General features: G+C 38.7%; 1 protein-coding gene across 1 annotated transcript in view; it reads right to left on the bottom strand.

Moving 5' to 3' along the window:
- NDUFS4 (NADH:ubiquinone oxidoreductase subunit S4) overlaps positions 1-21450 on the bottom strand; it is a 100439-nt gene extending 78989 nt beyond the window's left edge. Inside the window, exon 1 of the mRNA XM_075541030.1 lies at positions 21197-21450. Within this exon, the coding sequence (XP_075397145.1) occupies positions 21197-21435 (239 nt within the window). The 5' untranslated portion in view covers positions 21436-21450. The remainder of the gene's footprint in view (positions 1-21196) is intronic.
- Positions 21451-23038: the final 1588 nt, after the last annotated feature.

The following is a 23038-nucleotide window of genomic DNA, read 5'->3' as shown; positions in this document are numbered from 1 at the left end:
TCCTCTCTCCTTGAATTTGAACTCGGGAACTACTTGATCAACAGAATATGGGAGAAAGGACACTATGATTGTTCCAGGCTCTGGCCTTAAGAAACTACTAGTTTCTACTACCTGTCTCTTGAAATATTCTCCCTAGAGATTTCCCTTCATGGAACCAAGCCACCATGCTGTGAGGAAGGCAAAGCTAACCCCCAAAGTTAGGTCCATTTGAACAGGAACTGGTTATTCTTTATCGGCCAGCCATCTGAATGAGCCACGTTAGAAATGGATCCTGCAGTCTCGGGTGAGCCATTCTTACTGACACCAGGTGGAACACACAGTTGTCCCTGTTAAGCCCTGCCAAACTGCAGACTTGTGAGCAAATGCATGAGACTGTTGTTTTAAGCCACTGAAATTTACAGCGGCTCATTTCCAGTGATAGATAACAAAACCACCCTTACTAGGAATGATCTGGCATAGTGGTTAAGCATTAGGCTGCAATACTCAAGGTCAGCAGACTGAACCCGACAGACACTTCTCAGGAGAAGGACTGAACTTTCTACTCTTGCGATAAGTTCAAGTTACACTGCCCTGTAGGGTCACTTTGAGTCGGCATCAACTCAATGGCAGTGAGGGATGATCTACTAGACCTTCCGACAAACTGAAATTCCTAATCCTATAAAAATTATTAAGGAACCAGTAATGCCCAGCCTTTGGATCAGAGCCAATTTATTAATGTTTTGTAGCCAATGTATACAAATTGAATTAACCCAAAATTCACTTTAAATCAGAGTGTTTAGTACCATGCTGAGCCATAGGGGAATATTACTGAGAGTTCTCACTGAAATGAATACATCATAATATAAACACTCACTACTACTGAGTCAATGCTGACTCACAGCGACCTCCTGTGGGTTTCTGAGACTGAAACTGTATACGGGAGTAGAAAGCCTCGTCTTTCTCCCGCAGAGCTGCTGGTGGTTTCGAACTGCTGACCATGTGGTATGGAGCCCAATGCATAACTACTACATCAGCAGGGCTCCATAATATAAACAAATTGTTGCAATTTGAGGAATCATCCATAAGTTTACAATCTTGAAGCCTTTCAAGATCCTGAATCGATAGAAAAAAATTAAGTTGGCAACAGTATACTGTAATCACTAGACAGAAGCATGAGAAAATTGATGGTTTATGGCAAAACTAACAATGGAAGGTCATGAGACCATTTTAATATCTGGGGAATATATTTAGAATAAATTGAAACGCAAAAATTCTACAAATCGCATGTAACCTATTCACATAAATATGGGTTCTCTGTAATTCAGATTTATTATAATGATGTCTAATCTTTATGGTACTTAATATTATCTTAAAATACTCAGCTCAAGTCCAGTCAGCTCAGAGCTGTCATTCTCCCATTATTCTTAGCCAGGTGGAACTTGTGGCATGAACAGCAGTTGGGCTTCTGAACCCTACTCTGGCCAAAAACATCAACTAATCCTTTGAGAGTCATCCAAGTGACTAAGGAAAGATTTGTGCAAGAGGGATAAGTGTAATTATACTCACATACCAGACTCTGGAACTGAAGAATAATGAGGAGGAAAATGTGGGCGAGGCATTGGAGGGCATAATGGAAAATGTAAAGGACAAAGAATAAACTCACATTTATAGCAACAGGCTATCAAAATAAATATAAATAAGATAAAAATGAACAAAGTAAAACGCACAGACACCATGATGACAACAGTAATTATAATGTAAAACACAAAGGATATGTGAAAAGTTCACATTCAGAAAGGTCAAGTCATTGAAAAGAACAATACTAGTGAGTTGGAATATTCTAAAAGGATATTTAGATTATTCTCGTCAGGAAGAAAAAGTCATAAAAGTATCCAAGGAAACACTGAAACACAATGATAGGGTGGGATTTACCCTGGCAGGTAATATACTACTGTAATTTAAATATTGTTATTAGTGCAAACTTAGACCAATAGATCCACCGAATAGACCATACAGGAGTTTAAAAGTTGACTGTGTAGCTCTGTAAATTATGAGTCAGAATTGACTCAAGAACAGCAGGATTTTTGTTTTTGTTTAGTTCTGTTTTTCTGGTATAAGTATAAATTAAAATCAGAAGTGAAAGGCTAGACTATTTAATAAATGATACTGAGACAACTGGCTATCTTTTCATTAAAGTACAAAGTTTTAATCCCCTCTGAGACATTTATCAGATATCAAAAAATTCCAGATAGATTTATATATGTGCATAAACAAAGGTCTACATCTGTGTGTGCACATACATACAATATATTGCAAGATAACCCAAGGTATAAAATAAATCTACTTGAGTCCATACCAACACAAATAATTGAGGCAGAAGTACAAATCTTCCTTAGAAGAGAATTAAAAGCAAAACAAGTAAGTATTCCCCTCTCCAAGCAATGAATTTAATTCTAGCCCCATAGTGTGAGTTGGATTGAGAATCGCGTTCAAAGAATAGATCATGAAGAGGAAAAATGGTACTTCACAGCACAGAAACCTAGTAAAGACTACATAACCAAGTGATCAAAGCTAACATTAGTGACACATTTTGATATCATATGCCCGCTGTATGATATAAACAAATGGTATTTTGCATCTCTGGGAATATTGTCCCCTAAACCAATTACTCCTATCTAGTCATAAAGAAAACATAAGATGAGCCCAAATTGTGAAATATTCTAAAAAACATTTTACTAGTACTCTTCAAGGTAATCAAGCCATAGAAAACCAAGACTTGGAAAGCAAGGTAAGACTGAGAAACTGACACAGTGCACAAGAGATTAAGGGACAGCAGGACTAACATTTGCAAGGGAGCATCTTGGATTGGATCCTAGAATAGCGAAGGCCACTGACACAGAAAAGCTGGTTGAATCAGAATAAAGTTTGGAGTTTGGTTGCTAGTGCTGTGCCAAGGACTGTTCCCTATAGTCTTGCAAATACACTGTGTAATGCAAAATACCAACACTCAGGAAAACCAGATGAGTCAGGCATATATACAGAGTCCAGGTGGCAGAGGAAGTTAAAAGTTGGCCTGCCAACTGCATGGTAAACATTTGCAGCCCGCCATCAGCTCCTTGGGAGAATGATGAAGCTGTCTGCTCCAGTACAGATTGCGTCTTGAAAACCCAAAGGCACAGTTCTACTTTGTCCTGTAAAGTCCCTGTGAGTTGGAATCAAGGCAACGACAATGAGTTTGGGCTTTGGGATCAGTCATACATATGCTCTGCATGTCCTTTGCAACTTCACAAAATCAAAATTATCCAGGCAACCTTATTGCTCATTTGTTTAAAATACAATCAATGGTTTCAGACCAATCTGATTCTAGAGAGTACATACTATTAATTAGACAAGATTGACTATATTTGTGATTAGATCTAGATAAGGATCAACATTTAGTAGAAGGAAATGACTTTAACAAAGAAAAAGTCATAAATACTGCATAGGAGATGCAAATAATGGTAGAAAAGTTAATTATCAGAAAATAAAACTCAAAATTAACAGTAATTTAATTCTACAAATTCTGTAAGAATGGTCGCATTTATTTTTAATATGCAAGCCTTATAAAGAACATGCAGGACTACATGTGGTTGATTGACAGAACTTTTTTCTATCACTTATGACGATAGTTATCTATATTGAGTCTTTATTTAATTATGTTAAAATAAATATAGGATTACCAAATTCCAAGAGTTAAATGAAATTTGTCCAATTAGCAGTGAAAAAGGGAGATTTATGAAAAGTAGGAGTGTATGTCAAATGTGAAAAAGATTCATAACTTGGTCTTGAGAAAGCCTTTTCATATATATACATAGAAGCATAAAGTTTATATGCTGATCATTACCTTCTCATAAACCTTTAAAAGACTAAGGTTGCTAACCTTCATTATGAGTATTGACTTGTATGAACTTAAGTAGTGCATTTTCCAAAATGATTCAGGTTTTAAAACAAACACACTTGTAGTGTGTCCATGTAACACAAAATAAGTAATACTTTTTGAAGTTTGACTTTTACTGCCCTTGTAATTTTTCAGCTCATTACACTGACTGGTACCATTATCCAACAGTTACCTGTTTTACATAAAAACAGTAGAGGAGTCAAAATTTTTCTTTACAAAAATTTATATTGCAAGCAGGTCAGTGGATAACCACTTATCGCTTTTCTTTTGATAGCCACCAAAAAAACTTCCCATGAGTTGATGCTGACTCATAGCAGTCAGCAGTGTTCTAGTGGTTAGTGTCTGGGTCACCAAATGAGGACGTATGGAGAAGAGGTTCCAGCTGTCTCAAAGCAAACAGGGAGTCTGAACACGAAATAAACCTTTGTTATTTCAAGCCACAGAAATCTTGGAAACTGTTAGTGAATATCTTGAGTCACAGAGGCTGAGAGACAATTTTCTATCCATATATTTCTCAAGGGAATGCTAGTTGTGAACTTTAAGTTGTATGGCGTCCATGTTACACTGACTATTTGCGTGTGAGAGTATTAAAGATGGAGAGTTTATTATTTCAAGTGAATCCAGGTGTTACTGTTACAAGGCTGTACTTTTCACTGCCATCAAATCGATGCCAACTCATAGCAACACAATAGGACAGGGGAAATGCACCTGTGAGTTTCTAGACTGGAACCGTTATGTGAGTGGAAAGCCCTGTCTTTCTCCGGAGGACCTTCTGGTGGGTTCAAACTGTGGACCTTGCTGCTCGCAGTGCAACTGGAAACTTCAAACTGGGTTCCCGTTTTGGGTGTTTAAGACCATATAATTACCTTATGCCTTCGAAGCTCCATGAAAAAAGTCATTCAATGGTTTGTTTCACACCTAGCTCTAATGTTACCTTTTCATCTTTACCTTTTAATTAAAAAAAACAACAACAACTTTATCTTCACTAGGAAGTATTTAAACTTACAGCTTAATTGCTTTAACTTAGGAATCTTTTAAAGTTTCTATTTATTGGAATTACATTGTACTATAAAATATACAATAAACAACAAAATCAAAGAAAATATGCTTAAATAAGAATATGTGATGATACTTGGATAGTTGAACAGACCAGCATGCACTATCTGACAGCATTATATCAAAAAGAGAGTTAGTTGATAGGTGTTACTTATTCTGGCAGCAAATCTGGCACAATTAAGCATACTGTTGCTTATAGGCTAATAATCATATAATAAGAATAATTACAAAAACATATACAAGAAAAAAATAGCACTAACACTGATTTCCCCCCTTATTTTATGAAACAATTTGGGAAATGGTCATTTAATAACTTCAGTTAGTCGAGCATACTTAAAATCCCCTTATCTGCCACTCAAAGGCAATATAATCTTTAGAAAATTCCTTGACAGCTCTACACTTCAATTACCTCATCTGAAAAAATAAGGATAATGATACCTCACAGAGTTACTGGAAGAATTAAGTGACACATTAAGCAACTCACATAGAGTGCTTGGCCTAAAGCAGGAGCTAAAGAAGTGTTCAAGCAGTAACAAGCAGGACCAATTCATTTAATGGCAAACGAGGACAGGGAACTTAAAAAGATAAAACATATCTTTTCCAGACTTTCTATAAAAAAATGTCTAGAGTTAATTCTTTTTCCCTAATCAATCAAACACAAAGTACTACAAAATGTACATGCTGTTTCCGGACTAAATCCACTATTTTACTGTAATCCTTATTCCTTTCACCTATACTAATATAGTACATTTTAATAGGATTACATGTCTTTAGTTTTAACTTCCTCAAAGACACTTTCAACACCACTGTCACTACATCCAATCATATTACTTCTTTGCTATAAATCCTTCGGAGAGGGTAAAAGAAACAACAAAGCCAAACCCTCGATATCAACTCAATTCCCAGTCACCTGTAAAACAAAGGAGACCTGCCCCTGGGGTAGCAGTGGACTGAAACTATTCACAGGAGTAGCGCACTTCATCGCTTTCCTGTGGAGAGGCAGTGGCTTCAAACTGCTGACTTTGTGGTTAGCAACCCACGGCAGCCTAAAAAAAAAGGTATTATGAATGAAATACTATAATATTTATAATTTACCTTAAATGGCTCAGCTAAAAATGTGTGTGTCCAAATTATATGTTCAAGCATGCAAGCAAGAGCAAAATGAATATAAAAACAAACAACCCAGAAAAATTCATTAACAATCTGCAATATGCATTTCACACAACTTTGCTTGCTATAAGTGAAGATGACCTGAAGCACTTACTAATACAGATTACAAGATTAATGTATGCATTATACCTCAATGTAAAGAAAGCAAAAGTCCTCATAACTTGACCAATAAGGAACATCATTATAGAGAAAAGACCGAATTTGTCAAGTGATTCATCTTATGTGGATCCAGTCAACATTCATGGAAGCAGCATCAAAAAAACAAATAATGTACTGCGTTGGGCAAACCAGCTGTTAGAAAAGCACAAACCAAACCGACCTTGGAACTGATTTGGATTCATAGGACACTCTAGAGCAGAGTAGAATGACTCCCTGGGGTTTCTACGGCTAGCAATATTTATAAGCACAGAAAACCTTCGCTTTCTCCCTTGGAGCACCTGGTGATTCAAATGATCAACTTTCTGGTTAGCAGCCCATGTACAACCAACCACACTACCAGAGCTAAAAGATCTCTTTAAAGTGTTAAAAAAAAAGTGAAGATTACAACCTGAGTGCTAAGGTGGACCTGAGTTAATCAATGATATTTTCAACTGCCTCGTTTAAGAAAGCTAGACAACGAATACAGAAGAATGAAGAATTGATCCATTTGAATTATGGTACTGACAAAGAATAAATATACCAGGAGCTGCCAGTAAATCTTTCTTGGAATAAATAAGTAGAGCTAGAATGCTGCTTAGAATCAAAGACAAGGAGACTTCATCTTACACACTTTAGACATGTTGTCAGAAAGAATCAAACCCTGGAGGAGGATAGCATGCTTGGCAGAAGGTCATTGAAAAACAGGAAGATACATAGTAACATGGAATGACACAAGGGTGGCAACAATGGACTCAAACGTGGTGATGACTGCTGGGATGCCTTGTAGAAAGGACAGAGGATGTTTTACTCTGGCGAACAGTCACAACTCTGAGCTGCCCAAAGAAAATTTCTGTTCCACTCTTCATCGTTTCTTCCTGTTGCTTTTACTACTCTATGTTCGAGTAGTTTCAAAATCTTCTCTGACATCTACTTGTGCCTTCTGTTTCTTTGTCTTTCAAAAATAATCCCTATGGAAGCTATACAAACCCACTGCCATATTGTCAATTCTCACTCATAGTAACCCTATCGAACAGAGGAAGATTGCCCTCTTGAATTTCCAAGGTTGCAGTAGCAGAAAGCCTCATCTTCTACCTAAGGAGTGACTAATAGATTCAAACTGCTGACCTTATGCTCAGTAGTCTAACAGGATCACCAAGGCGGTGAGAAAAAAAGGGGGGGGGGCGGTGGAAGAGAGAAAATAAATTAATTAAATAAGAGCAAGGGAATAAATAAAAAGTTATCCAAATTGGAAAGAAAGATGTCAAACTATTAACCCATGGCATGATGTTATATGCAGAAAATCCTAAAGATTCCATTAAAAAGCTGCTGAAGCTAATAAAATAACTCAGCATTGTTGCAAGATATGTCTCACATAAAAATCAATAGAATGTATTCCCATTAACAAGGAATACGTCAAAGAGGAAATCAGGAAAACTATACCATTTATGATAAGCCCCCACTGCCACAAAAGCATTAAAATATCAAGGAATTAACCTAACTAGGGAGATGAAAGACTTAATGAAAATTATGAAACATTCCTAGGGTACTTACATAAAGGATGGTCATCCCGTTTTCATGGACTAGAAGACTTTAAAAAGGCCTTCAAAATTACATACCTGATAAGGACTTAACCTCTAAAATTTGTAGAAAGTTCAACAACACAAGCCAAACAATTCAATTACAAAAGGGGCAAAGGACATGAAGTGATAACCAAAGAAGACATTCAGATGATTAACAAACACATGAAAAGATGCTCATGATCATTAGTCACTGCAAACCAGACCCGCTGTCTGTTGGTTGATTTGACTCATAAAAACCCTCTAGGGGCGAGAAAATTGTGCCACACAGTTTTCAAGATTAACTCTTTTTGAAAGCAGTCTTATCTTTCTTTTACAGAGTAGCTGGTGGATCTAAACTGCTGACCTTGTACTGATGAGCCTAATGCTCAGCCTACTACACTACCAGGGCTCCTCATTTGCCATTAAAAACTAACCAAAAGACCACGGCTATTATTTGATTCCAACTCACAGTGACGCTCTGCAGGGTTTCCGAGGCTGTAACTCTTTACAGGTGTACACAGCCTCATCTATCTCTCGCAGAGAAGCATCATGATGGCTTTTAACTGCTGACTTGTGACAGTCCAATGCTATTACTCTAACATCCACCAGCTTGGGTCATTCAAGAAATTCAAATCAAATAAGGAAGAGATACCACTTATCCCAGCATTGACAGCAAGGTTTGTAAAATGTTTTTAAAGCAAAATGCTATATGCTAGAGAGGGTATATAATGACAGGGACTTTCATACACTACTGACGGGTCTGTAGACAAGCACAACCACTGTGCAAAGATGTAAGATGCTTCCTTCCTCAGACAACTGGGAAGAAAAATACTATATGACCCAACAATAGTCCAACTTGATACATACCTACAGAAAGAAAGAACATGACACAGATACCTGCACACACATAGTCACTGTACCAAGAAGATGAAAACATAAATAGGCATCATTGGAAGAATGAATAAACTTTAATTCATATAAACAATGGTCTCTAAAATATGATTCCGAAACTATGAAGCACCTCATGGCATGAATGATGTGTAGAACATTTATGCTAAAGGACACTAGTCAATCACAAAAGGACCAATATTGTATACGATCAATGATTTCTTAATTTTTAAATCAAAATGTTCTCATACCAAAAGAAACATTTTTGATTACTATCAAGGGTAGGCTAGAGGGCAATCAGGCCTTACCGTGGGGGAATGGGAAAGTTATGTAATGTAAGAGGGAAACAGGTTACTGGGGGTAAAAGCAAGAACTTGGGTAACTTATCATTAGGTTTGATAAGTTATTTGAGGTGTTAAATGTAAAACTGAGCTCATATGCAAACACACCTAATTCACAATAAAGCTAAATATATATAATCAACAAATATATTCCTATTTTGAATAAATACTCTTCTTAAAGGAAAAAAAGTGATCACATAGTATAGACTTCAAAAAATTCATGGGAAAAATCCATTACCTTCTGTTTTTCCACAAGCTCTTTGAAGCCCTTCATTCATGAGCTCGTGTGAAGTGTTCAGAGTAGGCAAATCCAAAGAGACACAAAGTAATTTAGTGGCTGCATGGGGCTGGGGTAGAGGGGGAAGGGGTGTGAGTGAGTGACGACTAATGGAGTAAGTTTCTTTCGAGGATAAGGAAAATAAGATGGTAGTTATGGTTGTACAACTATGTGAATAGTTATACTGAAAATCAATTATTTGAAGACTTTACGTCAGTACATTTTATAATATATTGAGTAAATGGCATGAAGCTCATCGCTGAGCTCCTTGTGCTACACAGGGGAAAAGAGAATCTACCTCCACACATCTGCCCAAGGAGGAGGAGTCCCACAGTCCACAGTCGAACTTCCTCTACTCAGTGTTGACACCAACTGCCTCTCCCACAGCGCTCTTCTTTGCCGAGTTTGATAACCCATTGTAAGGGACACATAGTACTCGTACTCAAATCTCACATTTATGGGGGTTTATAGCGGTGTCCCAGTAGCATGATGTTTATACGTTGGACTGAAACTACCAGACACTCCTCGGGAGAAAGGTAAGGCTTTCTACTCCTATAGAGAGTGACAGTCTCAGAAACCCACAGGCGCAGTTCTCCCCTGTCCTACAGGGTCACAATGAGGAGGCATCGACTTTCGGCAGTTGAGTATTTTGGTTTTATTAGGGAAGTTAACAGGTTACCACAAGTCAGAACCAGGAAGTATTATAAGGATACAGTCCTTTTGTCCACAGCAACATCTCTTTTCAGCCACACTAGCAAGCACTTCTCCCTCCTCGAACCTTAGCCTCTCGGCCATATGTCCCTTGGCCTCTGCTTGATGTACGTCATGTTATCCATGTTACTGTGTCTCATGGTATTGGTACCACGGCCTCTGTTAACTCTGCCACTTCAAATAGGGACCTCTCATGTGTTCTGCAGTGGCTCTTCATGTTTGATGGTCATGGGATTCCTCTGTTCCAGCTTCTACGGTGCCATTTTATATATCCAGAAAAATGGCAAAATTGATCAATCCTTGAGTTAAGCGTTCTATACATCTTATTTGCATGGTGGCTGAGTTATAAAAGACTACAGATAGAAGAACTATACCAAGTAATTTCACTTACTGCATAAATAAATTTCAAAAAGATGTTTAAAAATAAACAGCAATAATAGATCATTCACACACCTATTAAAATTGCTAAAATAAAAAATACTAATGTTAACAAAATTCTAATTAATAAAACTATTCACATACTGTTGTAAGAAAACAAAATAGTAAACCGATTCTAAAAGACAGTGTGACAGTTTCTCATAAGTTAAACACACCTACCATATGATCTATATCCCTTTCTCCGGGTATCTACTCTGTTGTTTTGGGTGCTTTCGAGTTGACCCAACAGAACTAAGCACTGGCCAGTCGTGCCCCCTTCTCCCAAATATTCTTACATTTGAGTCTATCCTGGAAGCCACTTTGTCAATCCATCTTGATAAGGGCCTTCCTTCCTTTTCCTGCCCCATTTTCCAAAAATGATGACCTTCTCCAGGGATTGGCTTCCCTGAAAACATGTCCAAAGTACACGAGTCAAAGTCTCATCATCCTGGCTTCTAAGGAACACTCTACTGGCGTACGTTCAAGACAAACTTGTTGATCCACTATTCTTCACCAGCACCAATTCAAATGCAGATTCCTCTCTAGTCTTCTTATACAAAGTCCAACTTTCACATGCATGTAACATGACTAATACCATGGCTTGGGTCACACACCTTAGTCTTCAAAGAAACATCCTTTTCTTCAGTATTTTAAAAAGGTCTCGTAGATTAACTTAATGCAATCTTTCCTTTAATCTTTGTTCCTTCCGTTAGCATTGATGATGGGTCCAGCCTTGACAATTTCCATCTTTTCTCCATTATCATGATGATACCTATTGGTTGTTGTGAGGATTGTGGTTTTCTCTATATTGGGTTGTAATATAAACTGAAGGGTGCAGTCCTTAATCTTCATCAGCAAGTGCTTCAAGCCCTACTCACTTTCAGCAAGAAAGGTTGCCAACTGCATATCGCTGATTAATAAACCTTCCTCTAACCCTGAAACTACCTTTTAAAAAAAATCATTTTATTAGGGCTCATACAACTCTTATCACAATTCATACATACATCAATTGTGTCAAGCACATTTGTATACTCATTGCCCTCAACGTTCTCAAAACATTTGCTCTCCACCTAAGCCCCTGGCATCTGCTCCTCATTGTTTCCCCTCCCTCCCTGCTCCCTCTTTCCTTCATGAACCCAGGGAGGTTCTATGTAGATCCCTTTTAGGAACTAGAGGAAAGTTGTATGTTTCATCGTTGCTACACTGCACCCTGACTGGCTCGTCTCCTCTTTCCTGAGGCCCTTCTGTAAGGGGATGTCCAAATGTCTACAGATGGGCTTTGGGTCCCCACTCTGCACTCCCTCTCATTCACAATGATATGACTATTTTTGTTCTGATGATGCCTGATCCCTTCTACACCTCGTGATTGCACACGCTGGTGTGCTTCTTCCATGTGGGCTTTGTTGCTTCTGAGCTAGATGGCCACTTGTTTAACTTCAAGCCTTTAAGACCCCAGACAGGCACCATCAGCTTTCTTCACATTTGCTTATTCACCTGCTTTGTCTTCAGCGATTGTGTCAGGAAGGTAAGCATCATACAATGGCAGTTTAATAGAACTATCATTCTTGCATTGAGGGAGTACTTGAGTGGAGGCCCAATGTCCATCTGCTACCTTAATACTAAGCCTATAAATACATGCACATAGATCTATTTCCCCATCTTCATATATAAATATATTTACATATGTATATGCCTTTATATAGACTGCTATATATGCCCTTTGCATCCTAGCTCTTTCCTCTATTTCCTTTGACTTTCCTCTTATCCCAATATCATGCTCAGTCTTCATTTGGGTTTCAGTAATTCCTCTTACATTGGCCTTGATCACGCCCTACCAGGCCTCCTACACCTTCCTCACCACCGATTTGGATCACTTATTACTCCCTTGTGAAACCACCTCTTCTTATAATTTAGCTTCTCTGATTATTTGTTCAATCTACATATTGAGTAAGTCTGTGACAGGGCACAACCCTGACATACAATTTTCCTGATTTTAAACAAAGTGGTATTCACTTGTTCTATTTGCATAGCTGTCTCTTGATCCATGCACATTCTGAATGAGCACAATAAAGTATTCTAGAGTTCCAATTTTTCTCAAAATTATCCATAATTTATGATCCACACAAGCAAATGGTTTTGCATAGTAAGTTAAGCACAACTAAACACCTTTTAGGTATTCTCTGCTTTGAGCCAAGATCCATACCTGACATCAGCAATGGTATCGCTAATTCCACATTCTGTTCTGAATCTAGCCTGTGCCTCTGGGAGCTCCCTGTCAATGGACTACTACAACTGCTGTTGAATGATTTTCAACAAAATTTTACTTGCATGTGATATCAATGATATTTTTAATAATTTGGGCTTTCTTTGGAATGGGTACCAATATGGATCTCTTACAGTCATTTGGCCCAAATCGCTGTCTACCAATTATTTTTCCACAGATGAGTAAGTGCTTCCCATGCTTCATCAGCTTGTTGAAATTTTCAATTGGTGTTCTGTCAATTCCTGGAGCCTGGTTTTTGGCTAAATGCTTTCAGTGCTGCTTGAACGTCTTCCTTTAATAAGGTGGGTTCTTAATCTTATGTTACCTCTTGGAATGGTTCAATCATGGAGAGCTCTTTTTGGTAGTTTATTTCTATGTATACTTTCCGTCCTCTTTTGATGCTTCCTGCATTGTTCACTATTTTGTCCATAGAATCTTACAAGATTGTAATTCAAAGCTCGATTTTCTCCCCCTTAGTTCTTTCAGGTTAAGATATGCTGAATGTGTCCTTCCATTTTGTTTTTTAACAAGTTTTCACACATTTCAGTATAATATTTGTCTTCTCCAGGTATGTACTCTAGAGACATAACTTCATATGTATCAAAATCACATATACAAATGTTCACAGTAGCTCTATTTATATTACCCCAAACCAGGAATAGTCTAAAAATCTTCTAATAGGTATGCAGACTAGCACACCCTATGGAATATACTCAGCAATAAAAAATAATCTATCCATAAATATAACAGCCCAATAAATCTCAGAGGCATTGTACTGAGTGAAAGAAGCAATTTCAAATGGCTCCATCCTACATGGTTCAATATAATAGATTACAAACTCAAAATAACAAAACCAGAATGATATAGAACAGATAACAACTGCCAGGGATATTCAAGGAAACAGAGCGGGTAACATGAATCTTTAAGGGTGATGAGTAGTCTATTATTTTGTTATGATGATGTTTAGTAATGTTATTGTTAGCTGGATTATGTGAAGAATATGGCATCATATTGGAAGAAGACTCATTAACAAGTACATACATACGGTGCTAAAATTCTAATAACTGTATACAAAAGAGAAAAGAGAATTTTCTTGTATAGTCAATTTACAAAGGAAAATTTTTAAAAATCCAATTTAGAGTTCACTTTTTCTTTAGTTCTATTTCAGTTCACCAAGCCCTCACCACTTATAACTTCATTTTATTAAATACACAGCAAACATTTGAAAGAAAGATTGTTACAACATGTAATGGAGTCTAGGGAATACCATGAGATAGTAAAGCATCAGACAATCTGGCCATTAATGAAGACTAAATATACTTGGACTGCAGACCGAGAGGGAGAATACGTGAAGACAAATATTCCAATGATCTGAAGGTCTGACGAGCGCATTAGAGAAAAAGTCTGCTCTCTATGGCACTGCAAGGAAGTGTCTTTTCCTGGTTGGTCTGACAGTGCTCCGCGATGTCAATGCTTCCAGAAATCTACTGTATCTCCCTCAGCAACCAAGTAATCAAGAGGCGAAGTTTTAGAGATTCCTGCGTAAGTAAGGGTTGGGCTGGTCGATCCAAGTTTCCTTTCTACTCAAACGTTACATGAACCTACAAACTATAAGAGTTAATCACCTAGGTAAAAGCCACTAAATATCTAAAAAGATACTCCTTCCTACCAAAATAATTACATTTCCTTACACACAACTAAATATTATAAAGATTTTGTGTTCCAAGAAATTTTAAAGGCTACATAATGTAAAAGCTTAATAAGAGCCACATTAAGAGTTCCATTTTATTTCTCCAAATCTCATTTGTACTAGCGATGTTAAAATGAATTTCTTAAATTCATATTATTAATGGCTAATTAAGTATAATTTCATTATACTTAAAAGACTGAAGTTATAAAATATAAATTTCAAGAAAATGTCATAAGTATATTGAAATCTCTTAAAAATAAGTGCTCTTTCCACACAAAGAGTGGTAGTCCTGAAAAGAGCCAAAACATCTGTATTCACTTTAAAGCTCATCAAGACAGACTGACATTTTTAGGAGAAGCATATGGTTTGCTGAACAGTCATCTAGAACAGAATCTTTTGTCTAGTAAACCCTATTCAAGGGCCATTTACTTACGTGTGGAGTGGCTGAATAAAAGAAAGAACATGTTTTTGAGTACTAGAAAACACAAAGAAATAAACTCTTTATCTAGTGTTGTTAAGGATACAGCCAACCATATCACAAAAGCAGCCAGATCTTTAGTTGGAAAGGTAGTGCCCTGAATATCTGAAACAATCCTAAGAAATCACTGAAACAAAAGAACTCTAGAGAAGTACAAAACTTTCTTAGAGACGACATCTAGCCAAAGACCACCTCTCCAAAAAAAAAAAAGGCATTTCCATCTTAAAGGATAAAACACTTTCTTAAAACTTTGAAGGGCAGAGTTCAACAGCTGTGCTATATTAAACCTGAGACCTTCCAAAAGGAAGAACAAGAGTCTCTAGAGAGGGAATAACATGGCCAGCTTTCTCCAAAATTATCAAAATACCTGCTTTGCCTGCAAGGCAAGTTTCTCCAAGAAAAAGCTCCTATAAAATACATGAGTGAAAAGCTTAAGACTTAAGTTAGATTAAGAAAATATGCAAGAAGGGAGCATTTTGTTTGTTTCTGGAACTCTCTCCCACCGTTTCCCAAGGGGGGGAAAAACATATTTCTGAAGTCTTTCAAGATATAATATGGAAACTATTTTTTTAAGTTAGTTGTTTTCAGCCTTTGCTGAAATCACCATAGAACTAAGCCCTGAAAGGAAAACTTACTAAATCACTAAGTATAGGCAAGGCATCTGAATTTGTTTACTGTTTGAACACGACAGGTGATTTTGATGCACAGAAAGGATTGAAGAACCACTGCACTGGGCTATCTATCACCCCATAAAGGGAACTGAATCTAGGAAGATGAGGCGAGAAGAAGTGGTCGCATTGCTGCAACTTACCAGCACTGGACAAGCAATAGGCAGTTGTAGTTACGCACTGATGTACTCAACAGCAGGCTACAGAACATAACGTGGGAAAGGATTCTGAATTGCTCTCACATCTGTAAAGGACCAAAGGCTTAAAATAATTTGCTAGAATACCCAAATATTTAGATGAAAAGCTTAAGAAGAACATGGACACTGCATGATTCAGGTAGAGCAAGGTCCCATGTGCACTTGGCCCTGCACACTGAAAACGGAAAGTTATAATCAGACTTCATGTATGAAGTGTAATTAACAGTCAACCCTAAAAAAAGTTCAAGGCTTTAATCATAACAAAGTAAGTGTTGGACCTCATCAGAGCGCCATTAAGCCTACTTTATGTAACAAAAAATTCTATCAGGTTCAGTGCCTTGATATTCAAGCCCATGATAAATGAAAAGTTGTGGTGAAATTATTGAAGGGAAGCAGACCAGTCAAGAAAGGATACAAAACACTAGTAAAAAACAAGTAAAAGAAGTCGGAAAGCACCGAACATACTCCAGTTTTGAAAGGCAGTATAATACAGGAACTGTTGTTCCTTAAAATCACTGAAGAAAAAAACCAAAGCAAAAAAATGTTCAATATACCCTGCTTACATATATTATACGCATTTTGTTTGAGTAAGATAGTCAAGTCACCTATAGGAAATCTCTTACAAAAAATAACTACAAATTTTAGGGGAAGGAGAGGGAAAACGCCTAATTTCTCACTTGGCAACACTCACGATACAAAAGGAACAGTTTAGTAAAAGCAAAGGTAAGACCATCAGACGTTTGAAAATAACAGAACATACAAAAAGAAGAAAAAAGCAGATTAGACACTCAAGTTGTAATGTCTATTATCAAACAATAAAAGCTCATAACAAAAGTCAACATATTCCTTTACACCACCAATTCACATTACTTTTTAGCACGTAAACATAAATACCTTCACTTCTATACCTCAGTTTCCTCTCTTGAATACAGAAAATAAGAACAGCACACGCCACAGAAAACATGGCAGGTTAACCCCCCGACACAGGACCTGACACACTTCGAGTTAGCTTGAAATAAATGCGCGCTGCTGCTACTACTTTGCCCTCAGACTAGCCATAAAAAATTATTCCCAACTTTTACCAAGAGTTATAGGCAAGTTTTGAATCTTTTCCATTTGAAATAGTCTTAGTCTGCCTTCATCCCACCTGCAAACACAGGCATCTTTTAACAGATGCTACACAGGAACCAAGTTACTCCATCTTCCTCATTAGAGGCTGTGTATTACTAACTTTTAAAATTTTCCCATAAAGTAATTTGCAGAAAGCAAGTAATAAAAAATGTTAGATAGTTCTTATTCCAAAAAATATTTCATGTTCCATGGAGTTTATCCCAAGGAGTTTACGTCCTCCTTTCTTTGGCTAATTTGAATACAAAAGGAAGTCAGGGCAGTGTCAAGAAGTATGTGCACAAAAAAATCCAGCTTCCATCCAGAAATGTTCTAGCAGAATATCCTAAATTCAGACCATAGCAACTAATTAGAAAACAATGTATTGTAGGTGCATTCGTTTCACATTTGTATAGGTTAGGAACTATTTGACTTTCACTGGTGAGGCTATTATTCAAAGAAATATAGCCAAGGGCTTCCTGCTTTCCTTCACACCCACCCCTCCCTAAACATGCATTTACGTGTGTGTGTGTGTGTGTGTGTGTGAAGGGTCAAAAAAGGTAGTTAGGCTGGAGTAACCAACAAACCAATTATCTTTGTGGCTTAAAACAAAGATTTACTTCTGACTCACTTTTTTAAAAAATTCATTTTATTGGGGGCTCATACAACTCTTATCATAATCCATACATCCATCATGTCAAGCACATTTGTACATGTGTTGCCCTCAGCATTCTCGAATAATTTGCTCTCCACTTAAGCCCCTGGCATCAGCTCATTTCCCCCTCCCTCCCCGCTCCTCTCTCCCCCATGGACACTTGATAATTTAAATTTTATTTTGTCATATCTTATACTGTCTGATGTCTCCCTTCACCCACTTTTCTGTTGTCCATCCCCCAGGGAGGAGGTTATATGTAGATCCTTGTAATCAGTTCCCCCTTTCCACCCCACCTTCCCTCCACCCTCCCAGTATCGCCACTCTCACCACTGGTCCTGTAGGGAGGGATCAGCTGTCCTGGATTCCCTGTGTTTCCATTTCCTATCTGTACCAGTGTACATCCTCTGGTCTAGCCAGATTTGTAAAGTAGAATTGGGATCATGATGGGGGGGGCGGTAAGGAAGCATTTACGAACTGGATTGTTGCTACATTGCACCCTGACTGGCTCATCTCTTTCCGGTGACCCTTAAGGGGATGTCCAGTTACCTACAGATGGGCTTTGGGTCCCACTCCACACTCCCCCCATTCACAATATGATTTTTTGTTTTTTGATGCCTGACACCTGATCCCCTCGACACCTTGTGATCACACAGGCTGGTGTGCTTCTTCCATGTGGGCTTTGTTGCTTCTGAGCTAGAGGGCCGCTTGTTTGCCTTCAAGCCTTTAAGACCACAGACAAAATATCTTTTGATAGCTGGGAACCCCAAGGAATCACTAGATTGCTGATGGCAAACTTGCTGGTTCAAATCCACCAGCCACTCTGCACACAAAAGATAAGGCTGTCTGCTCCCATAAAGATTTACTAAGCCCCAGAAACCCTGTATTGGGTTACTATGAGTGAGAAATGACTTGACAGTGGGTTTGGGTTTTGGCTGAGTTTTATAAGCAACAAGGACCAGATTCTGCTTTGCTCCAAGTTATTTTCATTCCAAGATCTGAACTGAATGAGCAGCCTCGGCCTGGGATACACCCATCTGACAGCATGGCAAATCAAAGACAACAAAAGGAACTCTCCTTGTCCAATGATCTATTTTTAATATCAAAATGGATTCACTGATCTAAAACATTCTAAACTCTCATTGGAGGTCCTTGAGGACTCATAGTTACACAATGACTTACTTGGTGCTGAAAAAGGAAAAATTGAGCAACAGGAAAAAAGCCAGAAATAGGAGCATAAGTAGGCCTCACAATGGAGGCCCTACAAACGTCACTCCCACTGTAGTCATCAGCACTCTCTGAGGAAGGAGCGCTGGTCAGAGTGGGTTCTATGTTGGTGCTAACCGAAAAGTTTGTAGTTTGAACATGTCATTCACTCTGTGGGAGAAAGATGGAGCTTTCTGTGCCCGTAAGACTCAGCCTTGGAAACCCATAGGAACAGCCTACTTTGTCCTGTAGGGTCACAATGAGTCAGAATTGACTCAGCAGCAATGAGTTTGGTTTTGAGGACCTCCCACATTATTTAAATATGTAATGCTCTTTCTTATATGCATATATTCTGGCGCTTTTCTTACTTATACAGCACGGAGTCGCTTGGAGTCGGCATCGACTCAATGGCAGTGAGTTTTATAGTATAGGTGATACCATCCTCCCAAACTCCCAAAAAAACTCATGACCATTGAGTCAATCCTGGCTCATAGTGACCCTGTAGGACAGGGTAGAACTAACCCTGTGAATTTCCAGGACTTGAGTAGAAAGCCCATCTTTCTCCTGTAGAGCAGTTGATAGTTTTGAACTGCTGACCTTGTGGTCAACTGCCAATGTATAACCACTCCACCACTAGTTATACAGAAGTCAACAGCTAACTGCTTCCTGTCGTCTACAATATTTCTCTTTGCTCTTCACTCTCTTTCTTACCATGTGCCTTACTGGTTCCATTCTCCTTTGCTTCACTCCTTCAGTGATCTGATACAACATTTGCAAAAGCTTTCCTAGACCCTAGACTAAAATAAATTTCCGATGTCGATTACCCGTTGAGTCTTTCCACTCAACTTCAGGTCCTTACTATCATCGAATCATGAAGAAGAGATTATCTAAAGGAAATATTATGTAAGGGAGAGGGATTACAAAATTTCTCTGCACATAGAGTGAAAAAACAAAACAAAATGGTGGTATAGAACAAAGCTTCTGAAAATGTGGGCTGCAACCCCATATGGGGTTGTGTAATTGAATATGGAGGCTACGAAAATTTTATCAACAGTAAAAGGTTTCTGGATATGCAAAGACCAAAAATTAATTCAAAATCAAATAGGTAATAAATCAGAGGTACTTCTGGCAGTGCTTGCCTGCATACTAAGTTTCTCAACAGAAAAGGACTCATGAGTGGGAAAAGTTTCATCAGCCCTGAATGTGGGCAAATAAATGTATTATGTTTAAATGAGTCACTCTTTCTATTCTAGCCCTAAGTTAATCAATGGGATATGTTACATTACTGAAGACCCCAGACATATAGTTTCTTATGATCTTAGGATTTACCTTTCTCCAATCTTAACACCTCTATGTGTATACTGCATGCTATGTCATTCTCTCATACACATTTCTCTATCACCATCAAGCCTGTCATGAATTACTAACACTGCCTTATTTCCCCACCCAACACCCACTATTTCAAACCTTAAAACCAGCCTAGCAAAAAAAAAATCTTTCTCTTGATTCTATCTCAATTCCCTTTGTCTACTTAATATTACACTAAATTAATTAGCATTTGATTATACTCACTTTACAATATTTAATCACCCCCCCTTCCTTCTCCTACCTCCTTCATAGTTCTTTAACCCGTCTTTCCATTTTTATTCTAAGCACTTAATATAGTCCCCAGAATGTGCAGTGGCCACTCAATACACTCCATTTATACCAACAGGTCGTGAAAATAAAACGACACAGTATTTGATAGATAAAAATGCTGGTGTGTGTGTGTGTGTGTGTATGTGTGTGTGTGTGTGTGTATGTATGTGTATGTGCTGGAGAAAATGTGGACATGGAGAATGCGGTTTTAAAAAAAATCACCATCACAAAACACATTGCAAGGCAAAAATTAACAGAACTCCCTGCATCCCTATGAGGCTTTCATACAAGAGTAGCTGGGCAGTCTCCCAGGACCACTACTAGTCTCCAAAATGACCTTCTATTACTATTGACGGTGACCTTCTTAGGTCACACTGAATTACGGCACAAACCACCTTTGCTCCCAGGCTGCCTGGTGAAGAAAACATTCTCTCTGTTCAAAAAAAGGCAAAACAATCAAGATCACGAGACTCCGTGGAAGTGCGAGGAAGCGGGGGCTCACAGGTGGGAAGATGGAGGGCGGTGCGAGGAGCGGAAGCCCCTCCCCTGCGGGAGCCCGGCGCTCCGCCGCGGCCCGCGCCCCCCGAGACCCTCCTTCCGCTCCGGAGCGCAGGTTTCCAAGAAACCACGGCCCTCTCCCGGGTCCACAGTCACGCCCCTCGCCGGGCCGGCGCCCCCCGCGCGGCTCCCGCCCGGCCCGCCCGCTCGGGGGACAGGGTCCGCGGAGGACGCTGCCCGAGGCCTCCGAGAAGCTGCCAGCAGGAACCTCCGCCAGAGACAGCGGGCCCGAAAAGATTCTGCAAACAGCTCGACAATTCCGTTACCTGGTCGGAACCCTGGGAACGGACGCGGCAGCCGCGGTAGCTGCCCTCCTGCCCCACAAGGTTTGCTTCAGCGCCCCTGACATGCAGGCCGCCGCCATGTTGCCGCCGGCGAACGCCAGGACGAAAGGACGGGTCGCCGCGAGGGACGAACTTCCTTCGCGCGCGCGTCGCTGCCACCGCAATTTGATGGAAAGGCTCTTCGTTTGTTCCTTTGTCCTTTTGAGTTTAGAAAAGGGCATGAGCGTTGTGGTTGAAAGTGTAAGAAGGGAGGGAGGGGGGAAAAAAAGAGGACCTGATGCAAAGGGCGTAAGTGGAGAGCAAATGCTTTGAAAATGATGAGGGCAAAGAATGTACAGATGTGCTTTATACAATTAATGTATGTATGGATTGTGATAAGAGTTGTATGAGTCCCTAATAAAATGTTTTTTTAAAAAAAGAAACTCAAGCTAAAAAAAAAGTGTAAGAAAGTAAATGGGTGGAAGGGAAAGATGCAAAACTATAAATGTAATTCCATGAATAAGCAAAACTTATAAAGTTTCTTAACAACACCCCCCCCCAAAAAAAAACCAAACACCACCCTAAACCATTATGAGTGTGAAGATCCCACTCAGAGTGACACCACAGGACAGAGCAGAACTGCCAGGCCTGCGGGTTGTAATGAAGCGGTGGCTTCATCTTGCCCTCATCAGGGTCTGGGGTTCCAAAGACTGAACTTTTTGGCCAGTAGCCACGATGCTTAAGCACTGCGGCACCAGGTCTCTTTTGTTGGTTGGTTGGTAGCACTGGCTATTTATTGACAATGACAATAAAAAGACCAAAAGAAAATACTTGAAAATTGAAACACCTGCAACTTGTAATTTTCTTCAAGGGACTCAGAATAGTGCTTTCCCAAAGTATTGCCAGGTTCCGTCTGCAAGCCCTCAGGACGGGACTGTGTCCACTTTGACGTTTTGTAGTTGTAATGATCAGATTTTCCAGACGAAAAATCTGCACACATGGCCTGGCAAAGGATTCTATTTTTGACGTGGATTTATATGAAAAACTAGCAGAGCAGAAATATTTCATATTGCTCTTTTCCCAGCAAATCTTGAATGTATAATCAAAACACATAGAACATCAAGAAGACTATTGTGTCCAGAACACACGAAGCAGGAATTGTCTTCTGGGACAAGTGTCAAAAATATGCGTGTTTCATGGGCTACTGATCTTAAGAACCATGATTAACTGTAGCTCATTTAAAATAAAAACAGATTAACTTGTGGGTTTTGCTTTTAAAAAATGAAGCATTCCTGTTTTTTAAACGAAGCATATACCTTTATTTAAAACATAAACTTCCTTTTAAAAATCAGCTCACTAAAGAAATGGAGAACGACTAGATTCTGCATTCTGCCCAATTATGAGAAAGCTGAACAGATAAAGAGGAAAGACGAGGAAAAAGAAAAGTGAGAAAGCCAAAGAGGAAATGCACAGAAAAGTAAAGAAAATATAGCTCAGGAGAAGAGATAGCTTTGAAGAATAGTTAAAAATAACCTTTATTTTGAAATAATCATGAGTAGATTCATACAACAATACAGAGAGGTCTTGTATACCCTTCATCCTGTTTCCCCATTGGTTATACCCTACATCACTCAAAATAATTTTAAACCAGGAAATGAACACTGCTAAAACGTGTTTGTATAGTTCTATGTCATTGTATTCCACCGTCACTTCAATCAGTACACACAACTATTCCATTAGTGGTAGATCTCCTGGCTAACCCCTGGTAAACTTTTTTTTTAAAACTATTTCTGTACTTTGGAATTACAAGATAATTGTATGCTCTCGTATAGTCTGTCAGTTTTT

This window comes from Tenrec ecaudatus, chromosome 2 (genome assembly GCF_050624435.1).
Source record: "Tenrec ecaudatus isolate mTenEca1 chromosome 2, mTenEca1.hap1, whole genome shotgun sequence".
Taxonomy (NCBI): domain Eukaryota; kingdom Metazoa; phylum Chordata; class Mammalia; order Afrosoricida; family Tenrecidae; genus Tenrec; species Tenrec ecaudatus.
Note: the sequence above shows the minus strand (reverse complement) of the source record. Positions and strands in the feature narration are given on the sequence as shown.